General features: G+C 39.0%; 3 protein-coding genes across 3 annotated transcripts in view; 2 read left to right on the forward strand and 1 right to left on the reverse strand.

The window, feature by feature from the left end:
- The first annotated feature begins 929 nt into the window (after positions 1-929).
- Positions 930-4430, forward strand: LOC132858371 (zona pellucida-like domain-containing protein 1). Its single transcript, XM_060888686.1, has 9 exons — positions 930-1039; positions 1127-1353; positions 1501-1691; positions 1883-1955; positions 2033-2130; positions 2229-2312; positions 2417-2588; positions 2680-2773; positions 3921-4430. The coding sequence occupies exons 1-9, from the start codon at positions 946-948 to the stop codon at positions 4049-4051; spliced, it is 1164 nt and encodes a 387-aa protein (XP_060744669.1). The 5' UTR covers positions 930-945; the 3' UTR covers positions 4052-4430.
- A 308-nt stretch (positions 4431-4738) lies between these two features.
- The window catches only part of zgc:162608 (uncharacterized protein LOC100037332 homolog), a 131203-nt gene continuing 114210 nt past the window's right edge, over positions 4739-21731 (reverse strand). The window contains exons 2-4 of the mRNA XM_060888685.1: positions 5955-6036; positions 5752-5857; positions 4739-5661 (exon numbers count right to left, since the gene is read on the reverse strand). Of these exons, the coding sequence (XP_060744668.1) occupies positions 4875-5661; positions 5752-5857; positions 5955-6000 (939 nt within the window). The 5' untranslated portion in view covers positions 6001-6036 and the 3' untranslated portion in view covers positions 4739-4874. The remainder of the gene's footprint in view (positions 5662-5751; positions 5858-5954; positions 6037-21731) is intronic.
- On the forward strand, positions 10209-21708 carry LOC132858520 (uncharacterized). Its single transcript, XM_060888898.1, has 15 exons — positions 10209-10248; positions 10330-10604; positions 10888-11049; positions 11943-12128; positions 13594-13711; positions 13795-13908; positions 14013-14178; positions 14266-14428; positions 14522-14710; positions 14825-14999; positions 15872-16011; positions 16266-16573; positions 18079-18236; positions 20999-21226; positions 21353-21708. Exons 1-15 carry the CDS (start codon positions 10209-10211, stop codon positions 21706-21708), a joined length of 2778 nt encoding a protein of 925 aa, XP_060744881.1.

The raw sequence follows: 21731 nt of genomic DNA on the forward strand, positions 1-21731 counted from the left end.
GTGATGCTTCAAAATTCAAAGTGTGAACCATTTCTCTAACAAGGTTTAAAATGCAAGGATTATAACCAGTAACCCAGTGTGAATAGCTCTAAAGTTTTTAACTGGTTTTACATTAGATTGATTCTGCACTTTAACTTAATTGCCATTGTTTCATGTGGAATCTAATCCAAAGATACCACAGAACCAAAGTAATGACAAAGATTGCTATATATGTTAAAACCTAATAACACACTTCTGTAGTTGTTTATAATTTATTGCCTGCCACTCATGTCCATGGAGTTTATTTTCTCATCGCTGCCATGAGACGCTGTGATAGATGTGGTCCTTATCCCAAGATCACTGGGTGTGATGCATGAATACTGATTCACAGGGCATAGATATCATGGGGCACCATTCACACTCATCCACACCTAGACGATCCTCTGATCATTATGTTTTTGGGAGGTGGAAGGATACCAGAGAACCTGGAGGCAACCCAAGTGGACTCAGGATGGAAAACTGACCTCAGGATCCCTGAAGCTGTGAGACAGCAACACTATCTACCCTCCTTGGAGTTGAAGAAAATATGAGCCATACTGTATACAACTTTGGTGGGAGGGTGATATGTGTATGTGGGATTCCCCTGGAGCTATATACTTACCTGTTCATACTTATCTGGAATTCTGACACTATATAAGGGGCGGCTTTGTGCATAGCTGTCACTGGAGGACACAACGTAGGGTATACTGACATTTCAACTAAAATTTAATAGCTAAACTAAAGAATTTAAAGAATTAGTTAAAAAAAAAAAGATTTACAATGTAGTCTTAAATTTTGTAGTTTTCATATTATTAAATTTGGTAGTACAAAAAAACTTTAAGTAAATTTCAGTTAGCTAATACTCAACAGTGTAATGCTTCACAGTTGTAATTAATCAATTCTTTAGGATTTTTCTCAGCTGTGAAGATGCTGCAGTCACTGTGTCTCATTGTGCTGACCCTGGCCTGGCAACCGGTACTCACTATCTATAACTGCTCCTCACTTTATGAGAGGGTGCCAAGTGAGTGACCTATAGTGTGGACGCCTACAATGAATTCTGTCATGTTTTTCATCTTACCAGATACTAATCTTCGTACTGTATACTCAGATAATGATGACCTGAAGGTGGACTGCGGAATCAGTGTCATCAAACTGGAAGTTAACCTGTGCACAGCACAATGGGCTGGCTTCGACCCCACTGGACTGGCCATGAATGGCATGCACAATAATAGCCAGTGCAAAGGTGCTATAGACACCAGCGTGGACCCTCCTGTCATCCGGTATGCACTAGCTGTCAACGACAGTCAGGGCAACCTGTGTCGGCAGTCACTTCAGGTAAGAACAAGGCATCTTTACTGAATTCTTATGAAAACATGAATAAAACTGATCTGAAGTAAATTCAAAATGGTTAAAGTGGTGATATCACCAAAAAATAGTATGGACTGAGAAAATATGTTGACCAGTGTGTTATTTGTTCTTTAGATTGTAGACGAGATTCCCAGTGCCTCCGGACCTTTCCGCAATTTCTCCAACATCCAGTCGGTCATCATCTCCAGCTTCATTGACACCCCGACCTCTTCAGCAGGTATTGTCAGCTATTCCACGGACCTCTACTATCGCTTCTCCTGCCGTTATCCTCTGGAATACCTCATCAACAACACCAAGATTGTGGCGTAAGTTCAAGCTAATTTCTCCATTTTTCTCCATTTTATTGTCTATTTTATTTGTTCATTTCATTTCTTGTTAAAATACAAACAGCAAAATTGTAGCAATCGTACACAATTAACCTCAGTAGGGAGTATCCTTAAGACTTTTAAGGATTTGATAAAACAGCAGTGACTGACATTATTGTTTTCATTTCCAGATCATCGGTGTCACTGGCGACTAATGACAAAAATGGCAGCTTTATTGATAATCTCAGCATGAGCGTGTACAATGTGAGTTAATTTACCAGCTTCATTTTAATGGGTTAAAAATATGTCTTTCATGACACCATGATCTAATCTATTCTTAGGATTCTACCTTTTTTTATCCATTGGTGGTCCCACAAAATGGACTACAACTGCGAACCAAGGTCTACATAGAGGTCAAAGCAGTTAATCTTTCTGGGAAGTATGAATACATCTTTATAAGTGCCAACTGTAAAAAAAAAGTTAGAGATTTGGAAAGAAATGAGTAATGAGAAATTAATCATGTTTTCTCTGTTATAGCTTTAATCTCCTCCTGGACCACTGCTTTGCAACTCCATCACCTTACACCTTCAACAACAGCGAACAACTTGACTTCTTCACTGTGTGAGGAATAGAGTTTTTGTCCACATTTACATACAACAACATTTGCTGTTGCTACTTAATTCACTCTGTTTTATGCATAAAGAGTCACACCTGTTCCTCCACAGATGTAACACTGACCCTCGGACTACTGTCATGACAAATGGGATATCCAAAAACAGCAGGTTCTCCTTTGAGGCATTTCGTTTTGTGGAGCATCGCAACCAAGACAAATCCTCCATCTACATTCACTGTATCCTGAGACTCTGTGAACCTGACAAGTGCCTAAACATTATAAATGTAAGCAAAGAGTATCACTTGCTTCAATTTTTTTTGAATCATGGCAAATAGATGTGTAATTTTTATGATGGATTGCATGTTGCTTGTGCAGGGTTGCAATGGAAAGAGAAGAAAGAGATCTGTGGAGCCTGGACAACCGACCACGGCTTCTGTGTCAATTGGGCCACTTTATACTGCTGCCCAAAGTAAGTATACAAGCTTGACAAAGCTAAAAATACACAAAGTATTGGTATGAAAAAATGACTGTGATAGTCCATCACTGAAAGACTTCTTGTAACTGATTTTTCAGCTGAACCAACAGCTGCTGCTTATGGTAAGAGGTTTTCTACTGTAAGCTTAATGTTGAGAATGTGATGGCAATGTCATTTGCTGATCATTGTTCTGTTATTATACTTCCAGTGCATATATCCACTACAAATGTACACACATAAACAAACAAAACTCCTCCTCTAATATTGCCCGATAAATATCTCCATTCTAGCCCTAGTATGTCTAGAGAAGCTGCTCCATTTATGGTGCTCCCACCACCATACTTCACTGCTTCACTGTATGTGTATGTGTTCTTGTGATCATACACATATCCCTTTTTTCAAAACATGACGGGCTAGACATTAAACATTATGGCTTGAGGCTTGTTTAATGTTTCATCTGACCGGAGTATATTGTTCAATAAGAGTTCTGAATTGTCTAAATGTGAATGTGGACAAAGATGTATTTATGTAAACAGTGTAACTGAGGCTCCTGCTAATTTCATGTCATCCTACAACTCTTTTTAAATGATGGCCAGCATCTCTCTTTCCTTCCTTATCATTAGTCTGGATGTGCATTGTAAAATCATGTATTGGAAACAATTGTGTGGGGATTTGATTTATTTCATATAACTATTATACATACATAGTTTTATATACATCCAGTTATATAATATACATTTTCCATATCAGTTATTTTTCAAACATAAATATTGTTTGTTCTGTCTAATACATACTTTTATGAATATGTACTTTCATGAATGCAAAGCCAAAAGAAATTATGTGTATAGATTTAAGGTGAATATATGCACAAGAAGTAAAAACAAAATTGTTTTCATAAATAAATCTTTTTTAAAAACTACAAGAGAATTCTACACAAGAGAAAATAAATTTTCTTTCTTGCTATTAGGTTTGGTTACTCCTTTCCCTCACCTTTTCTTAATCTTTTAATTTTTCAATGATTATGACAATTTGATTTTATGTATTAGCTTTAGACTGTAGTAATGTATCTTACAATTTAGAGTCCCCCTATACTTTACTATTAACTCCTTGGTTAATGACATGATTTGACTTATTCATTCAGCAGGAGTTCCCGGACAGTCCAATAAAAGCCACGATAACACGTCTGGAGTGGTAGTAGGGGCAATATTTGCTTCTGCTGGTGCATTGCTGCTTGTTCTGGCTGGATGGTTTGTGCTGAAAAAGGTTTGGTAGGATGCTGACCTACCTTATTTCAAATTAAGGAGCCACCAGAAGCCTGTCATCTGTTCTATGCTTAAGCAGAAAGTTTAGTCCAACTATTAAGACACTTTAATATATTAGAGCACCTTAATGAAGCATGAAAGGTTCTTGAATATCTAAAATGGTCCACACAGTTCAACTAAATATGTTTGTAAATGCATGAAGGAACTGGAAGGAGATCGTTAAAGATATTTCAATCTTGTGCTAGATATTATAAAGTATATTAGAATCATCCAATATGTAAATACAACATATGTTTAGTTAAGTATTTTGATGATGGTTGACGATAATAAAATGGTTTCATTTGGAGATTGCATAGATAATTTAATCTAATGTCCCTTATGGATTTAAATACACAGTGTCCACTTTGCTTCTCTATTGAAATCATTGTGATAAGCTATCATGTGCTGATTTGCTTACTATTTTGATCCTACAGTTAAATTAATTGATTAATAATTATACATACATACATAAACATACACACATACCATAACTTTAAAATTTTATGCATTTATTTAAAAAATAGAACGCTTTAGATAATTGATTACACAAAGCATAATAAATCTGCATCTAAAAAAATGGTCCATTGGTGTTTTTTGCATTGGACTGTTTGTCTGGACAAAACTAGACAAGCAGACATTACATTTTTCTGTTCTACAGTATATACAAGGTTTGTCTTTACTAGACATTTTAAGAGGCAGTCTTCTACAAAAAGACAATAATTCACACTGTACAGTCGCACTTCTATTTACATTAATGAGGTAATTATGACGTGAATGGAGAGGGACAGGCCTCTCTAGTTTATAGTGTGTACAATGTCCTGAAGTAATGCGTTTAGTCTGGTGGAGAAATCCTCTTGTATGGAGTCTATGTTTACATGACTTGGTGGCTCGCCCTTATTCTGCTTTTCCTCAATCATAGATATTTGCTGCACTAAATTAGCAATAAATTTATGATTCTGCCTTGAGGAACCATCACAGAACTGGTCCACTTTGGAAACCATTTCAGCTCCTAAGGGTTCTGATGAAGTGAGTAGTGTTGTTAATGAGACTTTCAGTGCTGCAATTTTGCCCTGTACCTCCAAACTGTATGACAGGATCTCTTGGCCCAAACTGGCTGTCACCTCCTCCCATAGATCCTTCCTACTACTGTCTTTGTCCTCCTCAACTGCCTCAAATGCCTTTGTTTTAAAGTCCTCAAAACCAGCGGTTCTTCTCTTATGACTCTCATCCATAGCTTGTCTGATCTTCTCTATTGCCTCTTGGTATAGCAAAGGTCCATCAGCTTGAACCCCTTGGATGGTGATCCTGAGATGGCTGCAGAGTTGATGGGTGTTGGATTCGAGAGCCATCTGGAGGCCCTTAGTAAAGGGAGACAGGAGCTCTTGGACATTAGGCACAGTGCCCTGGGGGTGGCTAGGGTAAGGAGACAATCTCTGACGGAGATCCAATAGTTCCTGTCTCAAGCGAGCTCGAAGGCGGTCTGACTCCTGACTCAGTTTGTACCTGAGCTCAGCTGCCATGGGGTTCAGGGAGTCTGGGGAATAAAGGTCGCTGCTCACCACGTGGCTTTTCCACATTCCACTGCAACATACAAATTGATTTGTTGTATTTAGACCCACTCTTCTGTTTTCCCATTAATATTAAATATAAAGTACAATAACAAAAACTCACTCAGAATTCTTGGTGGTATCTTTTTTATCAATGGCCAAGTTTGTGCTTTCATCATGGATACTCCAAAATCCTTCTCGACTGGCAGCATCTTGATTGACAGGAAATGCTACATGGTAGACGAGAGTGTGAGCTCAATATTTAATCGTGAAAGAAGACTATTTCATGAATAAATCTGTTTATTACAGCTTACAAAGTATACCAACCTGTTGTAGTTCCTAGTGTCACAGCAAAGATCACATACAGGAGCATGTTTTTTTTTTTAAAATTTAAAGACAACGTTCGTGTCCACACTGAAATATAGGAGAGACAAAGTGAATTACTGATGGTCAGAACTTTTTAAATGTCGCAGTTTACATTCATGTTGTGAATGTCTGTGTCCTGTTCTTACCTTGTAGTAAGGGTCTGTAAAGTACAACTCTCAATCCTGTCTTTTATAGAAATCCCTTATCAGAGACCTTCCTGCACTCTGCTTGTGTCAACAGAGACCACGTGGAGGGTCAGTATGATAGCGGAGTGCTGTGCGAAGTGGCAGAGATTCCTTTGATTGGCTGTCATGTAGCTGAAACATTCCTGACAATTCATCTTCAAAGTAATCGCAGTGTCGTCATTGCAAGGTTGAGTCAAGCGAGGTCAAAGACACTTCTGATGATTTTCCTACCACGTCCTTTACACTGCTTCCGACTAAGAAACATGTTGCCACACGTCTAACTAAATATGGATTGAAAGACTGGATAAATGCTCGTGAAAAACTGTGTAAGTGAGGTCATTCTATGCTGCAGAATAAAAATTGGCACTATTACTCATAACAAGGACATGTCCCACGTAAGTGACCCAGAATGTCCCAGAAAGTTCCTGAAAACGCTTTCCAAAATCTATGGTGATAGCTAATATTCAGAGAACAAAGGTGCTGTTTGTTTATATTCTGCTCTAAAGGTGCTGTTTGAGTTTTTTGTTTGTCTTCTGGGATGTTCTGACTAAAAAAATCAAAGCCAAACATGAAGCTCTCTGAAGCTCTAACAGCCACAAAAACAAGAATTCATCGTTAAGTACATACAGCTTTAGGCTACACTTACAACACACTGACACTTATTAGAAAACTCAAAGCAATTATGATTTTACTTCCTAAGCTACATGGTAAGTGAGTTAGATTCCAGGGATTTGTGAGTCCTGCTCTGGTCATTGATTATTTCCAGTAGGCAAACAATTTAAACAGAAGTGTTTTTACTTCTGTCTCTGTTTGCCCTTGAAGTCCTTGGAGCAAAGCGTGTTTACACAACAAAGAACATACGTCAAATATTGCTTCTTTAAATAAAGTTAACATAAAACTCTTAATGATTTCAGATATGAAAGTTGACGAGCGTCTCTTTCAACCTTGTACTTATTCTCTTAAACAGTATCACTACAAATATTACGCAATATTGATTTTCTTTATTGATTTATAGTTTTGGATCGAGTGGAGAAGACAGTGCTTATGGTCATGTTACACACAATTTCATACTGTATCATCATGAGACATAAGTGGATGATAAATAATGATTAATAGTATGCTAAATGCACTGTAAATAAATAACTAGATTTGTAAAGTTCGTCGCGACAAACTTTGATGTTGGCTTTGACGAGGCAAGTATTCGCAAAGGCCGGTGCTTTTTGGAGGCGAGTGGACATAAGGGTCAGTGTTACTTTTGGAGGCAAGTGGACAGAAAGATAGGGTGCCAAAACATTTGGAGGCAAGTGGAGACGAGCATGTGATGTCATCCAAATTCTCCTAAGGAAGTTCCCCTCATTGGGCTGAGTGTTTTGATATGTCACATGCCCATGTTGTGCAAAATTTTTTGATTTTGCATATTTTGGGGGAGGGGCTGCGGCACAACCGAAAGGCCAGTCGCTACACCAATTTAAAACTCTGTTCAGAGTATCACCCTAAAGGAGCTGGCCAAGTTTGGTGTAGATAGTTCGAAAGCTTGCCAAGTTATAAACCTCCAAAGTTTATAATGGGAGTCTATGGGAAAAAAAGGCCATTTTGAGACCCGGTACCGGAAGTACCGGTACTCGGATCGCTTAGAAAAGTAATAGCAACAAACTTCAGACCAGGGTCTACAACATATCCGAATATGGTGCATGTGGCTCGAAAGCCCTAGGCCACATTAAATTTTATAAATTTTTGTCTAAGCTTAAATAGGAAAACAGAAAGTTGGCTTCTACAAAGCCAACATAATTACATTACCTGGTTGATTTGATCTGAGTTCGTTTAACTGTTTCCCAGCTCGATTCCTGCACTTATTACTCTACATGATTATAACAAATAGCATTAGCTCTAGATAAACATATAGGGACCGGTCAACTTGAAACAGTGTGTCAGTGGATGATGTAAACATAGTTGTGTTGTATGATACTTTTATTATTTTGAATCATTTACATGAGCTGTGCCCACTGAACACTTTATAAGATTAAGTCATTCATGTAGATTCTTGTGACAGCAGTGCGATGAAAAGTTGGCTCTGGATTTGTCCCCACTAAACCCATGGTTGTGCACACGGTTTGAATAAACCCTTGATAGGACATAGTGTACAAAGGGCAATTTAAATTGGCTGGTCCACCTACTGGCCTGTTTACTGGAAACCTACATTGACATGGAGAGAATTTCAGGAAAAGACAGTAAAAGCACAGGATCAAATCGCACCACCATTAGTATCAGTATATCATGTTGTTATTAGAAGTGACTCTTGTCATTGTACTAAGTAAGTAAGTAAGTAAGTAAGTAAGTAAGTAAGTAAATTAGTAAGTCACAAGTAATACGACTACTAATAGGACTACTACTTACAGTATACAGTAGCTCTAAGGACTACTTATACATATACACATAAAAACATACTTTGGATGTACCGCATGTACCTCAGCTTAATGCTGCACAGTACTGTATAGTACGTACAAGTGCACATATCCACATTTTTGTGGTCTTGTATTTTTAGATCTTTCATATTAATATTTTTATATTTGTATATTTGTCTATATTTATGCAGTGAAGTTCTGTTCTTATGCAAAATTTGTTTGATGTCACCGGTTGTGTGTGTGACCAATAAAATTTGATTTAAGTGATCTGAGGATTTCAGCTGATCATTTATAATAGTCTATTAATGTATGACTCGTAATAAGAATTCCAGACAGAATTATAGAGCTCAGAAAACGTCTGAGTTACTGTAAACTGAACATTCTAATAATTAACCTTATTGTGGATGTCTCACAGGGTTAAAGTGCTCTCAGTGAATGAAGTAGGTGAAAAGTCAATCTAGTTTATGTTTGTAACAATGAAATTTGGGTCATAGTATCTGCATATTTGCCAAAGGCCATCAATCGGTAGTATGGCAATTAGATAAACAGCATATGTTTCCAGCTTCTTCAGTTAGTATTATTATATGATCTATTTACCATTTCTGTGGATTTCTGTGGAGTCCAAACTTTTTAATGATTTGCTCATTAAGTTGGAAACTTAATATAAATTGTTTGTTGTATGTTGGGGGATATTGAAACTGCCAGAGGAATCAACTTTAACCCAGAATACACAGAAGCTTTGCAAATATATCTGCTGGGCACGATTGACTTGTAAACCTTCAAAAAGTCAATCATTCCTCTCACTCACTCACTCATCTTCTACCGCTTATCCGAACTACCTCGGGTCACGGGGAGCCTGTGCCTATCTCAGGTGTCATCGGGCATCAAGGCAGGATACACCCTGGACAGAGTGCCAACCCAGAGGGCACACACACTCTCATTCACTCATGCAATCACACACTACGGACAATTTACCAGAGATGCCAAACCTACTATGCATGTCTTTGGACCGGGGGAGGAAACCGGAGTACCCGGAGGAAACCCCCGAGGCACGGGGAGAACATGCAAACTCCACACACACAAGGCAGAGGCAGGAATCGAACCCCGACCCTGGAGATGTGAGGCGAACGTGCTAACCACTAAGCCACCGTGCCCCCCTCAATCATTCCTGTTATCGGAAAAAAGCGTTATTTCCCATTCGAATCATTTATTAGGCAATTTACTAGTTTCATTAAAAATGTATTATTAAAGGTTACAGCTTTCACAAACACAAACAGGTGCTGAGAGATAGGTAAAGCACAGCTTAAATCAGTAATCGGTTTCAAAAAGGCTGCAATATGACCTGGTTGTATTAGGTAGCCTCATTCTTTGCCCACTGACATGTGTGTCACCTAACTCCTCATGAATCATTCAGCCTGGGAGAGAAAGTGCTTCCTATTTCCCTGAGAACTGTCTCAGACTATGGTACTCAACATTGCAAGATGATGCACAAAACTAGGGACTGTTACTGGCCAGTCCTTCTCTGGTGGTTCTTTAGCCCACTAAGGATTACTTTTGGGCTAAATGCAACACAAATACATCAGCGCCAGCTCCCTTGTCAGCCAGGTAAGGTGCATAGTGTTGTTGCCATGAGGCATGGGAATATAGGAATACCTTTTGAGACCAAAAGTATTTTGTACCCTCTCGTTTGCTTCGCATTGTCATTTTGAGGATATCTCATTCTGTGAAGGATACAACTATTGCCCTAAGGGAATGAAAATGGTACTGTACATGGTGATGTTTTTTTGCTTTGCCAAAAAGGTCACTACTGTCCGGAAGGCAGTGAATTTGCAGTTCCATGTCCCAGAGGAATGTTTGCACCAAGTTTTTGGGCCAGGGACATCAGCGGCTGTATCAGCTGCCCTCCACAACACTATGCTCCCACAGAGGGTCTGGCTTCCTGTCTGCCCTGTGGATCCAGAGCACAACAGCCTCTACCTGGCCAGGATAAATGTGTATGCCTAGGAGAGGGTCAAGTCTTCCAGGTGATCACATATACCTGTTTATTTTTCAGTATATCTGAAACCGTATGCAAACATTTCAGCAGTATCCAGTGATGCAATCTGTAGTTTTCAGCTGGAAGAGCCGCTCATGTTTCAGCCTGAGGGCGGTAAGGTTACACATTCTGTCTGTCTCGCCCTCAATACTAAACCTTCACTCACCTCAGATTCCACCACAAGAAAAACCAATAATTCACAATTTACTGTTACCGAAGCATTTACAAAAGGACAAAGTTTTCAACATATGATTTATGTTTCATTCATGCAGGCCAGCGATGGGCAGTGTCAGTGTACTTTGGGGTACCTTGCTACACAAAGAGGAGACGTCTGTGAGCTAAAGATATATGAAATCTGCAAAGATGGACAAACACGGGATCAGTATGGCAAGTGTCTGGATCACAGGCAGTGGAAACACATTTGTACTCATGAGGTTGGTACAAGAAGCCACTTAATGTCTTGTAAAATATATGCATACATCTGTGGACATTACCATACATTATTGGTAACTTCAAGCTTATGATCTACTACACTGGAGATTACAGCATTGCTCAAACCACAGTGTCTATTTTAGAATTCAGATACCCTGTGCTTCTGCAATGTCATAACCATAACATATGCTAATGAGCTCTCAAATTAACATTTTGTTCATCCAGGCAGATGAACTCATTTTCTAGTGCTCGTTTGTTATACTGATATTCATTTATTTTGCTGATTATATTGCATGAGCTTGTGAAAATACTGTAAAAACTTGGGACATGCTACAGTAAATCTTATACTGCAGCAGATCTGGAATGAATTACTGTTCAATGCATAGCTGTACTGTATGCAACTAAAGAGTGGATGAGAATATTTGTTTGCCTAGCTGTAAAATCTCTCAAGATGGTTGTAATAATCAAATGTTTGTTTCGATGCTGTAATGCAACATGAACATTATTTACTAGCAACAACAAGCAATGATTGCTGTAAAAAAACTCTATAAGAATTACTTACGTCTAATTATGGAAAAAAATAAACTAACTTTAGTAAGATTTTTGTTGCCAGATGTTAAATTCAAAATGCTAAAGATGACTGTGAAAATTTGTACTTATTGATTTTTTTTACCACTTCCGAACTTCTGTTCTGAACATAAATGTCCCAAGGGTCAATGAACCACGAAGGAAACAAAACACACTTTTCCATGAATCTCTTGTTACATATCCACTCAGAACTTTTGCATAACCTGCATTCAGTTGTAAGCTGTAACAATCATGTGAAGTGTGTACAGTAGTTGAATGGCAACCTCCGGAGTCATTCTGTCAAATCCTGCACGTTCCACTTCCACAGGTGTGTGCATCTCCACAGCTGTATGAAGGCTATGATACCTCCCTGAGTCTGTGTGTCTGCAAAAGTCTGACTGACTCAGGAAGAAGTGAGTGCTCAGGATGGTGTGGAGATAGGATGAGACCAGTGTTGCAGCTCGTGTGCAGTTCTGCTGTCCTTACACTGCTTTACACCGAGGCAAATAGACAGGTACAACCTACTGGTCCAACCCAATGATCCTACATTTCAAGCTTAGAGGGCTTAAATTCATGATTACACTGTATCTTGTACATTGTATATCTATCTCATATAATAAACTTTAGCCTTGCCATCACAATATGAGTGTAGCATATTGTCAATATCTATATCGGTACCTGTTTAATGCATCAATATCCGAGTATGTATCTCACTAGGTTTGAACCAGAAGTATAAGTGGCCTATATTGGATATTAAAAGTAAATAAAATGAATGCTATACTTTCTGGAAAAAAAATGGACAATGAGGAAGTAAAACCAGCACTGTCTGCATAGTGCCATCAATTCTGACTCCTATGCCCCTTTTCCACCAAAAAGAACCGAGTGCTGGTTCAGAGCTAGCACTGGTGCTGGTTCAAAGTTGGTTCCACTGATAAACCTTCTAAGAACCGGTTTGCCTTTCCACCGGCTAAAGAGCCATCACAGAGCCGAGTCTGACGTCACTGTATACGTGTCACGTGTCCCAGCAACTTTAGCGCAGCAGCGGCAAACACAAACACATCAACAATGGCGGATGTTGCTTTACTGTTACTGCTCATGGCTTTGCAAACCTACATTAACATCCAAACGCGGCGAATCCAACGTGTACGTGCAGCTCCATGTAATTTGTATAAACGGAGGTTGTAATCGAGAAAGTACATAACGTTATTTTTCATTAACACAGAAAAAAGGTAGCCTTAGCATGTAGCTACTTACTATAATGTGTGCTTAAAGTAAAAAAGTATTAAACATTAGTATACTTAAGCTACATTATCAAATGCGCTAACAGTAGCCTCGCCCACAGCCCCTGACACAAGCGGTTCTTAAGTGTAAACCAGCAACGTTTTGGTGCTACTTAAGAACCACTTTTCCTGGTTCAGAGCCGGTGCTTTGGCGGTCGAAACAGAAAGAACTGGTTCTAACTTAGGCCCCGAACCATCACTCGAACTGCCTTGGTGGAAAAGGGGCACTAGACATTATCTTGAGTTCAGAATTCTCAACCAGAGATGTGCACATGACTAGTTTTAATCTTTGAACACTTTTGAACCTGCCTATGAAACTCATTTGGTTCTAGTTGGTTCTGGTCCCAGAATGTAAAAAAAAAATAAATAAATACTAGTAGGCTAATTTATTGTACTTTTTTGCACTGTCTTGCAAACAAACATGGTCTGTGTTTGGCTTGCAAGCTGCAGAGCTGATCTATGAAATCTATGAAATCCAAAACCAAAGTCAAAATGTGTTCATGGCACATTATCTGTTCGGTTCTATTATCAACATTCAAGGGTATCATCCAAAATGTTTTATCCACAGTACATACTCAGACTGTATCTTTGACAGTGCATATGGTATGGTATAGTATGTATACCATGGGCCCCGTTTATCTTGTTAACGCAAACAAGAGTAGAGTTTCACTTTGATCTTTGTATCTCTGACGGATGCAGGTAAGTGCATCAGGAAGTGCGCTTTTATCTGTCCTCAAACATTGGGAGTCCAGAGGAAGGCTGCGGTGTGAGCAGCATCACGGCTTCTCCAGGCCTGTGTACACAATACAGACGAGGGGTGAGTAACCATGGTCAAGGCCAGGATGTTGAAAGAATTTACAACCAGCCATGTTATACTTTTCACTGTTTGTTGTGCTACAGAAAGTGGCTTCTATGGGTTCCTCCGCACTGTTCCAGCAGAAGTCCGGATGTTGATCTCAGAAGGTAGTGAAGTGAGTGACAGTTTTGTTGAGATCATGAACAGCCACAGCATGGGTAAGGTGGTACTTAGATAAAAGGTAGTTTTTACATTTATTAACCTGGTGTAATTAGAATGAGTAACCATGACAAGTGGTTTCAAAAATCAATTCATTTACCAGGAAACCATACCTACACTGATATGGAATTATATTGGTCCATGGGTTCTACTTCAAAAGGAGCCAGGAATACAGAAGCCACTCAAGTGTTGAACCCGATAGCTTGCTTGCATCTGGAAGATATTCTTTTATTCACTGTGACCAGGCACCACTATCCACAGTATGACCTGTGAGTAAGAAAATCTTGTCTGCCCGTTTAGACAGTTGCTCCCATACTTACTTGAACTTTTTCAAGGGTTTGCCTTGTTGTTGACAGTGAGAACTTATTCAACACAAATGCCGCTTACGACTGGGGAGTCTTTAGAGTGTTGGAACAAGAGCTCGCAATGGCACGATCTGCAAACACCCTCTTTTCTGTTAGCTTCAGTGAGCCTGGTGTGTACGTCCTCAAACTGAGCAGCAATCAACATAAGCATCTGGTATTGTCTATGTTTAACCTACCTTGATTTGCAACCAAAATATGACCTTGACCTTACTATCCATAAGATGCCAACAATAAGGTCCTTCTCCAGTATGTAAAGGTTTTGCCTGCTGGAGGAGATTGCTATGAGCTTGGACCATTCTTTCCTACTGATCCACATCATATGATACGAATGGGTATAAACCTCCAACGGCAGCTCCTGCTGAGACCAGATTGGTGGGTGATTGGAGGTCTCTTGGCTGGAGCTACAGTCGTTCTCTGCTTGTGTCTTGTAGTACTGGTCAGTCTTGTGCTATATAAAAATGCTATAAAAATATAAAAAAGAACTAATACTATACCAATATTATTGGTTATTAATGGTTAAGAACTGCTGACTTCCTTTTCAAATACACAGATCTTGTTCAGGGAGCATGGCTGGCCAGAAAAGTTGCCTTTTCAGGCCAGATACCGGGATTTACAGCTGAAGTACAACATGGATGACTATTCATCAAAAGGTTCCAGGGTCATAGCACTGAAAAAGGCACACCGGAACCACCTGGTTGGGATGAATGAGGATCCAATTTTGAGAGGTATCTCTTTAAAAGAAGAGTTTGCTGTAAACAAACAATTCTCTAGTACTACATTTCCAAACTATCTTGGCTAGCACGGTTATTCATGCTGCCATATTGCATAACAATCTGCCCTGAAAACTGGCGCTTATTTCAACTATTACGTTTCATGTGCGCTTACAAAACAAAATTCAGTTTGCTGTATGATGTAAGAAGTTACAGAATTGGCAATCATTTGTGTAGACTGTTCCTGTTGCCACTTTTTTCGTTTACAAACAAAAAGAACATGCAATATTTATTCTTTTACTCACTTTTGGTTGGTTCTTGCATTCAAAGCTCCAACCTCAAACATTCTAGCTCTATGTTTATTCTCATAAATGCACAAAATCAGGTGTTCTATTTTAATGGTCTGAAAATGGTCTGGTCATCAGTTCACTTGGCAATGTTCAGATAGGTTTGTTTGTTCATACTGTATTTACTTGTATGAACAAACCCAGTCATTAATACAAGTTCTACCAGAAGAGAATCAAATAACTGTAAATATCAATCTGCCTCGACAAACTTGAAACTTTCCCTTGTTTTTAGCATGTTATCCCTGACATGCACATAAACATCTGCATCTTCAAGCTTCTCCTATTAACCAATTATTGCATTATCAGCAGCCCTAAGATCGTTAATAAGCCATTAATAATGGAACTACGATTCCATAACAGTGTTTCCAAATCTGGGTCTTTGATTGACTTTTGTACATTTTATACATTTTATTGCATTCCCTGCAATAATACACCCTAGATGTGTTAATTATATATTATATGTTATATATTATATGTTGTGAACAGCTGTTAGCAACTTCAGCTAAAGAGACGTACTCACTGTTCTATTATTGCTCATAGCTGTGCCTGAAACATTAGACGAGTTCTGGGACTATGAGGAGCAGGTGAACCTGGAGGCTTTCAGTTCCAGCACCTTCTATGAGATCTTGCTTAAACACAGCGTGTCTGTTACCAGCCAGCTTGGGCAACTCAGAGAAGAGGTACATTTCCTTTGTTTTTTCCAAATTTGCAACTTCCCCTGAAAATAGATTATTAAATCATATTAAATGAGGTTGCAGATACCACAATTAGACCACAGTAAATATTGTCTCTTCTTTAATGTTGACTGAAGTGGTGCTTTTGGGTGGAGCAGTATAACCACCAAAAAACTCCCCAGTAAGATGAGTAATAATAGTAATAATAATAATAATAAAAATCTCCACATGTCCATATATTGTTCTTTGTATGCCCGTAGGTGAAGCAGCTTTATCAAGGAGTGCTGGAAAAGATATCTGGGCTCCAGACTGACCGAGGGACTATGGTGGTAGGGGGCAAGCTGGAGTGTTTAGAGCGGCAAGTGGAGCAAGAGATTGTCCGCAGGAAAAGTTTGGGCACCCAGATTTCCCACCTTCTGGAAAGCCAGCTTCAGATACTGCAGAATGAGTCACGGTCTCAGCATGCCATGCACAAGGCTTTCTCACCACTGCTCAGGGAATGCTTTCGGTTGCTGATGCTGGTTTCAGACAACGAGGCCTCTCTCTGGAACAAACATGTCCAGCAATGGTACTGTATGTTTCCAATGCACATTCATACACTGGCCTAATCAAGCTTCATTTTTTTATTTTTAATTTGTCTATGCTGTACAAATGCCAAAGAAAGGTTTCGGTAATGCTGATTTATTTCATACTCACCTACATACGTTGATCAAAACCAGTCACCTAAAAAACTCCTGCACGGCACACGATCACTTTTATTTTAATCGTCATAAAAAGTAATACAAAATTACAGTCTATTTTCCAAAGTGACTTACAGAAGTACTTTTGAAAACATTGAAACTGGATCACTATGTTTAAGATTTTTTAATGATTCAACTGTTCGAACATTTAGAGGAAGTTCATTCCACCACCTAGGTGCCAGAACAGAATCACCAGTATCATTCACCAGCATTCAGGATCAGTCATAACTGATTATTCCACTTTTCTGAACTCCAGTGACACAGCACTTGCTACTACAGTTCAGTACTTAGTACCATCCCTTAAATTTTCCTTACATTTCATTTAGCTAAATGTAATGTAAGTTATATGGTCTGAATATATTACTATTAAATAACCACTATCTATCTTTCAGATAGAGTTTGTAGAGACAGTCGAGTAGAGATCAAACTCTTAAGCAGTAAGAAATATCCCGGAAATTGCATTAAAAAATCTTGAAAAGGAGCAAAATGCATTATGTGCATTTCATAAAGCAGGAACTTTGAACTTAAGTGCTCAACAGACACGAGTACAATCTCTTCTCAGAGGCTACCAAAGGTCTGAATAACACTGTGTGTTCCGAATGAAACTAAAAATATATTTTCCTTCAATATTTAAATAGAAAACAGACTGGTTGCAAAACAGGAACTAAAATAGGAGTATTGGAGCACCTTTGCTCTCTTTACTGATGAGTCTGATGGATTTTTCATTCCATAACAACCTTGATATTGATCCACTGGGATCATTTTGGTATGACTAATGGAAAAGAGATGAGGAAACATTAGAAGAGAAGAGACAAGACAGGATTCATTTCAAGATTTATACATAAGCATAGATTAAATTTATACATAGGCATGCACCGATACAAACAAATGTATGATGTTGGAAGTAGAAAAAAATAAGCTTGATACTTCAGAAATGGCATGATTATAGACAGATTTCACTTATAAACAACTTTCACTTACACAACATTTTCAATCTTTGTCTCTGAGTGGTTCATTTGTCCAAAACATTTTAGATTTTAAAATTACACTATTACACTATTAATATATGACCATAAATAAACCGTTCACCTATTTAAAGTGCTTTATAATAAACATAAAGAATAAAAATTATACTTTTTAAAAATAGATATTTCAGTGGTAATGTAAATGGACATGTTTTATAGAAAACTATTATTAATTAATAATTAATAATTAATTATTATTATTATTATTAATATTATTATTATTATTATTATTATTAGCATACATACTAATATTTCATTATGAAACTGCATCTCCTGCCATTGTGATTTAAATAAGTTTGGGTTTGTAGTGTTATGGACAGAGTAACTGTGCTGGCTGACAAGATGGCAGAGCTGGTCTCAGTGGAGGCGGAGAGGCAGGGTTGCTGGGTCGTGCTCAAACAGGGGACTGGAGCACGTCTTCTGTGCCCCAGTTCTGGATCAATCCTCACTAGGGATGACATTATTGGTGAGTTATTGCACTTTTCCAAAACATGTGATATGTCCAAGGTCCTTGCCCTACTGTACATGGAAAACTACTGGAAATTCTCCTGCAAATTTATTGACCAGAAAGAGTTATTTCTTTTACTATATACTTTTTGGATACGCACTCTGGACCCTTCTGTGATCAGTTTCATTCCATGACATTGTTATAGACAGCTTAATATATATCTCTGTCTATTTTAAATCCAGCTGAATTTTAATTGCATGCATGCACAATAAATATCATTGACTTTAGGAGGTTTTACAGCTGAAAGAGTAGATCAGAAAAGATCAGTCTTGGGGTCATCATGAAGAAGCTTGTAAAGAAAGTTGTCAGAGGTAAAAAATAATTTGTACAAGTAAATTGTTCAATCTGTTATAACAAAGTGGAAAAAAAAAAACAAGGCAGACATTAAGATCAGGACAAACTGAGTACTCAATCAAGAATCACAACTGTAATAGAAGGGACTAAATGTCCAGCTGGTGGGCACGGTGGCTTAGTGGTTAGCACGTTGGGGGTTCGATTCCCGCCTCTGCCTTGCGTGTGTGGAGTTTGCATGTTCTCCCCATGCCTCGGTGGTTTCCTCCGGGTACTCCGGTTTCCTCCCCCGGTCCAAAGACATGCATGGTAGGTTGATTGGCATCTCTGGAAAAATTGTCCGTAGTGTGTGTGAGTGTGTGAGTGAAAGAGAGTGTGTGTGCCCTGCGATGGGTTGGCACTCCGTCCAGGGTGTATCCTGCCTTGATGCCCGATGACGCCTGAGATAGTAGTTCGGGGTAGTTCGGATAAGCGGTAGAAAATGAGTGAGTGAGTGAGTAAATGTCCAGCTACAACAGAGCAGGAGTTACAGAATGCAATGGCTGATACAGGAAAACCTGTGCAGATCTTTGCAAGTCTGGCCACTATGGAAGCGTCACCAGAAGAATCAAGTGGCCATTTTTAGATCTTGAGGTCTAATAAGACTAAAGTTGACCCAAACAAAGAATAATCTTCCATGCAAACCATATTCAGTCCAAAATCCAGGTAACACCAATCATGTGAAGTCATGCTCTAGGGCTGTTTAGCAGCAGAAGTAACTGGAAAGCTTGTTACTATCACATGCAAAACTGACAAAGCAAACTATTCAGCAGGACCTGTTCCAGTCAGGCAGCCATTTGCATTTAGGCTGAAAATACATTCTCCTACAGGACAATGAGCCAAATCACAGGGCAAAAACTACAAAGGAATGGCTTGAAAATAATGGTTTGTGTGTTGGACTGGCTGAGTCAAAACCCAATTTAAAATCTGTGGCATGACCTGAAAATTGCTGTTTACCAACATTCTCCATTCAGTTTAAGATTTGGAGAAAATGTGCTTAAAGAAATGGAAGAACATGACACAATCAGAATGTGCAGAGTTAAAAAAGACACATAGGAGACAAGTGAAATATTTATTTGTTGCAAAAGGACAACAATGGTATAAATACTTTTAAACGAATTAAAATAATTACAAGAAATTCGATTAAGCTTATACGTTTTTAAATGTATTTTTTTTTTTAAATCGCAAATAATTCTGAGGAAATCAAAATATTTTATTTCATTTTATTTTGTAAAGAGTAACTTCAAAAATAGCAGGTATAAAATCTCATTCTTATTTGCGTTCAGTTCAATCTAATTCTGCTATGCTTCAATGTTGTAATACATCAAACAGAAAAATACATTTTCAGGGCCTGAAAATTTTCTAGCGGCTCCGTATAAATTTATAGCGATTGTGAGATTGTAGTGTGTGGAGGCTGTCAAACATATTTGCATCATCCACTTAAAAAAACGTGTCATGATTCAAACTGTGTCCATGATTCAAATGTTGCATTGTTATTGTCACAGATATGATAAATCTGTTCCTTTTTTTTTTTTTACCTAAAACATAGATTAAGTTTCTAGCCAATCACTGATTATCCCAAATGATGTCCAGATGCAGCAAGCTTGAGAATAGCAATTTTTGTATTAAATTCTGCGTTGTTCTTTATGTGCACTTACTGTACTGTATGTTAACCAGTATCTACAAATCAATATTTTATGACAACTTTATTAATTTATTAAGATCAGTGAAGAGTGATTGATTCATAATATAATAAGCTGATAGGCTAATATAATTTGTGACTATTGGCTAGTGCAAATAGTATGTAAAACTGCATTCTGGAGAGCAGTCTGATTGGCTGATGGATTTAATTATGGTTTTCAGAATGCAGTTTGTGGGGGGCACGGTGGCTTAGTGGTTAGCACGTTAGCCTCACACCTCCAGGGTTGTGGGTTCGATTCCCGCCTCCGCCTTGTGTGTGTGGAGTTTGCATGTTCTCCCCGTGCCTCGGGGGTTTCCTCCGGGTACTCCGGTTTCCTCCCCTGGTCCAAAGACATGCATGGTTGATTGGCATCTCTGGAAAATTGTCCGTAGTGTGTGATTGCGTGAGTGAATGAGAGTGTGTGTGCCCTGTGATGGGTTGGCACTCCTTCCAGGTGGTAGCCTGCCTTGATGCCCAATGACGCCTGAGATAGGCACAGGCTCCCCGTGACCTGAGGTAGTTCGGATAAGCGGTAGAAAATGAGTGAGTGAGAGAATGCAGTTTTACATACTATTTGTGTGGAGTGTCTGGTAAAGGAACTACCCCACCTAGTGGTTATTGAAAGTAGTATAGTAAAGTAGAACTCAGTACTGCTCATATAGTCATTTGTCACAGGTTTCTGTAATGACCAATCTTTACACCAATACAGCGCCTGATGGGTCTATCCGGGCATGTGATACTGTCCATGTGGATCCATGCACAGGCCTCATCCATCCAATCTCGAATGCCTACATGCTTCTTGCTAGTGGCCACAGCATGCTTGTGCCCTCTGACTTCATCCTGCATCCTCATACTGGCCGGGTGATCCCCATGGCTGGGAATGTAGGATTTGACCCTTCCAGCTCCACCCTTGTCTACACAGCCGATGCTTGTATGTGTGAGATGAGGATCATGCTTTAATGCATCCTTCTTTTTTATTCTATTAAGCCATGATAATTCCAGTTTATAGTACTGCACTATTCAGCAACTGCATGTGACTCTAACATCTGATCCGTGATCTTAGGTGAGGTTGGAAAATGGGAGACACCTGTGATTCCGTTCATTCCCTACCCTTTATCTCACCACTCTGAGCTGCTAGGGCCATCCAAGTTGAGAAGCCTCCAAACAGGCCAGAAGCTTGTATTTGGGGGACACATGTATGACTATGAAACTGGTGTACTTGTCCCGATCCTGGCAGTCACCATTCACCCCCATACAGGGATGGTGTACCCAGTAGGTGGAGTTCATGTGTGCCCTGTAACACGACTCCAGCAGCCCATTCAAATTGGTTGTCCGATGCTGGATCCTCGCACAGGCAACGTGGTGCTCATCACAGGTGTTAGTCTGGACTCACATACAGGTCAGTACATGTGTACCTAATTTCTTCTCCATATTGAAATATG

This window comes from Tachysurus vachellii, chromosome 15 (genome assembly GCF_030014155.1).
Source record: "Tachysurus vachellii isolate PV-2020 chromosome 15, HZAU_Pvac_v1, whole genome shotgun sequence".
NCBI lineage: Eukaryota > Metazoa > Chordata > Actinopteri > Siluriformes > Bagridae > Tachysurus > Tachysurus vachellii.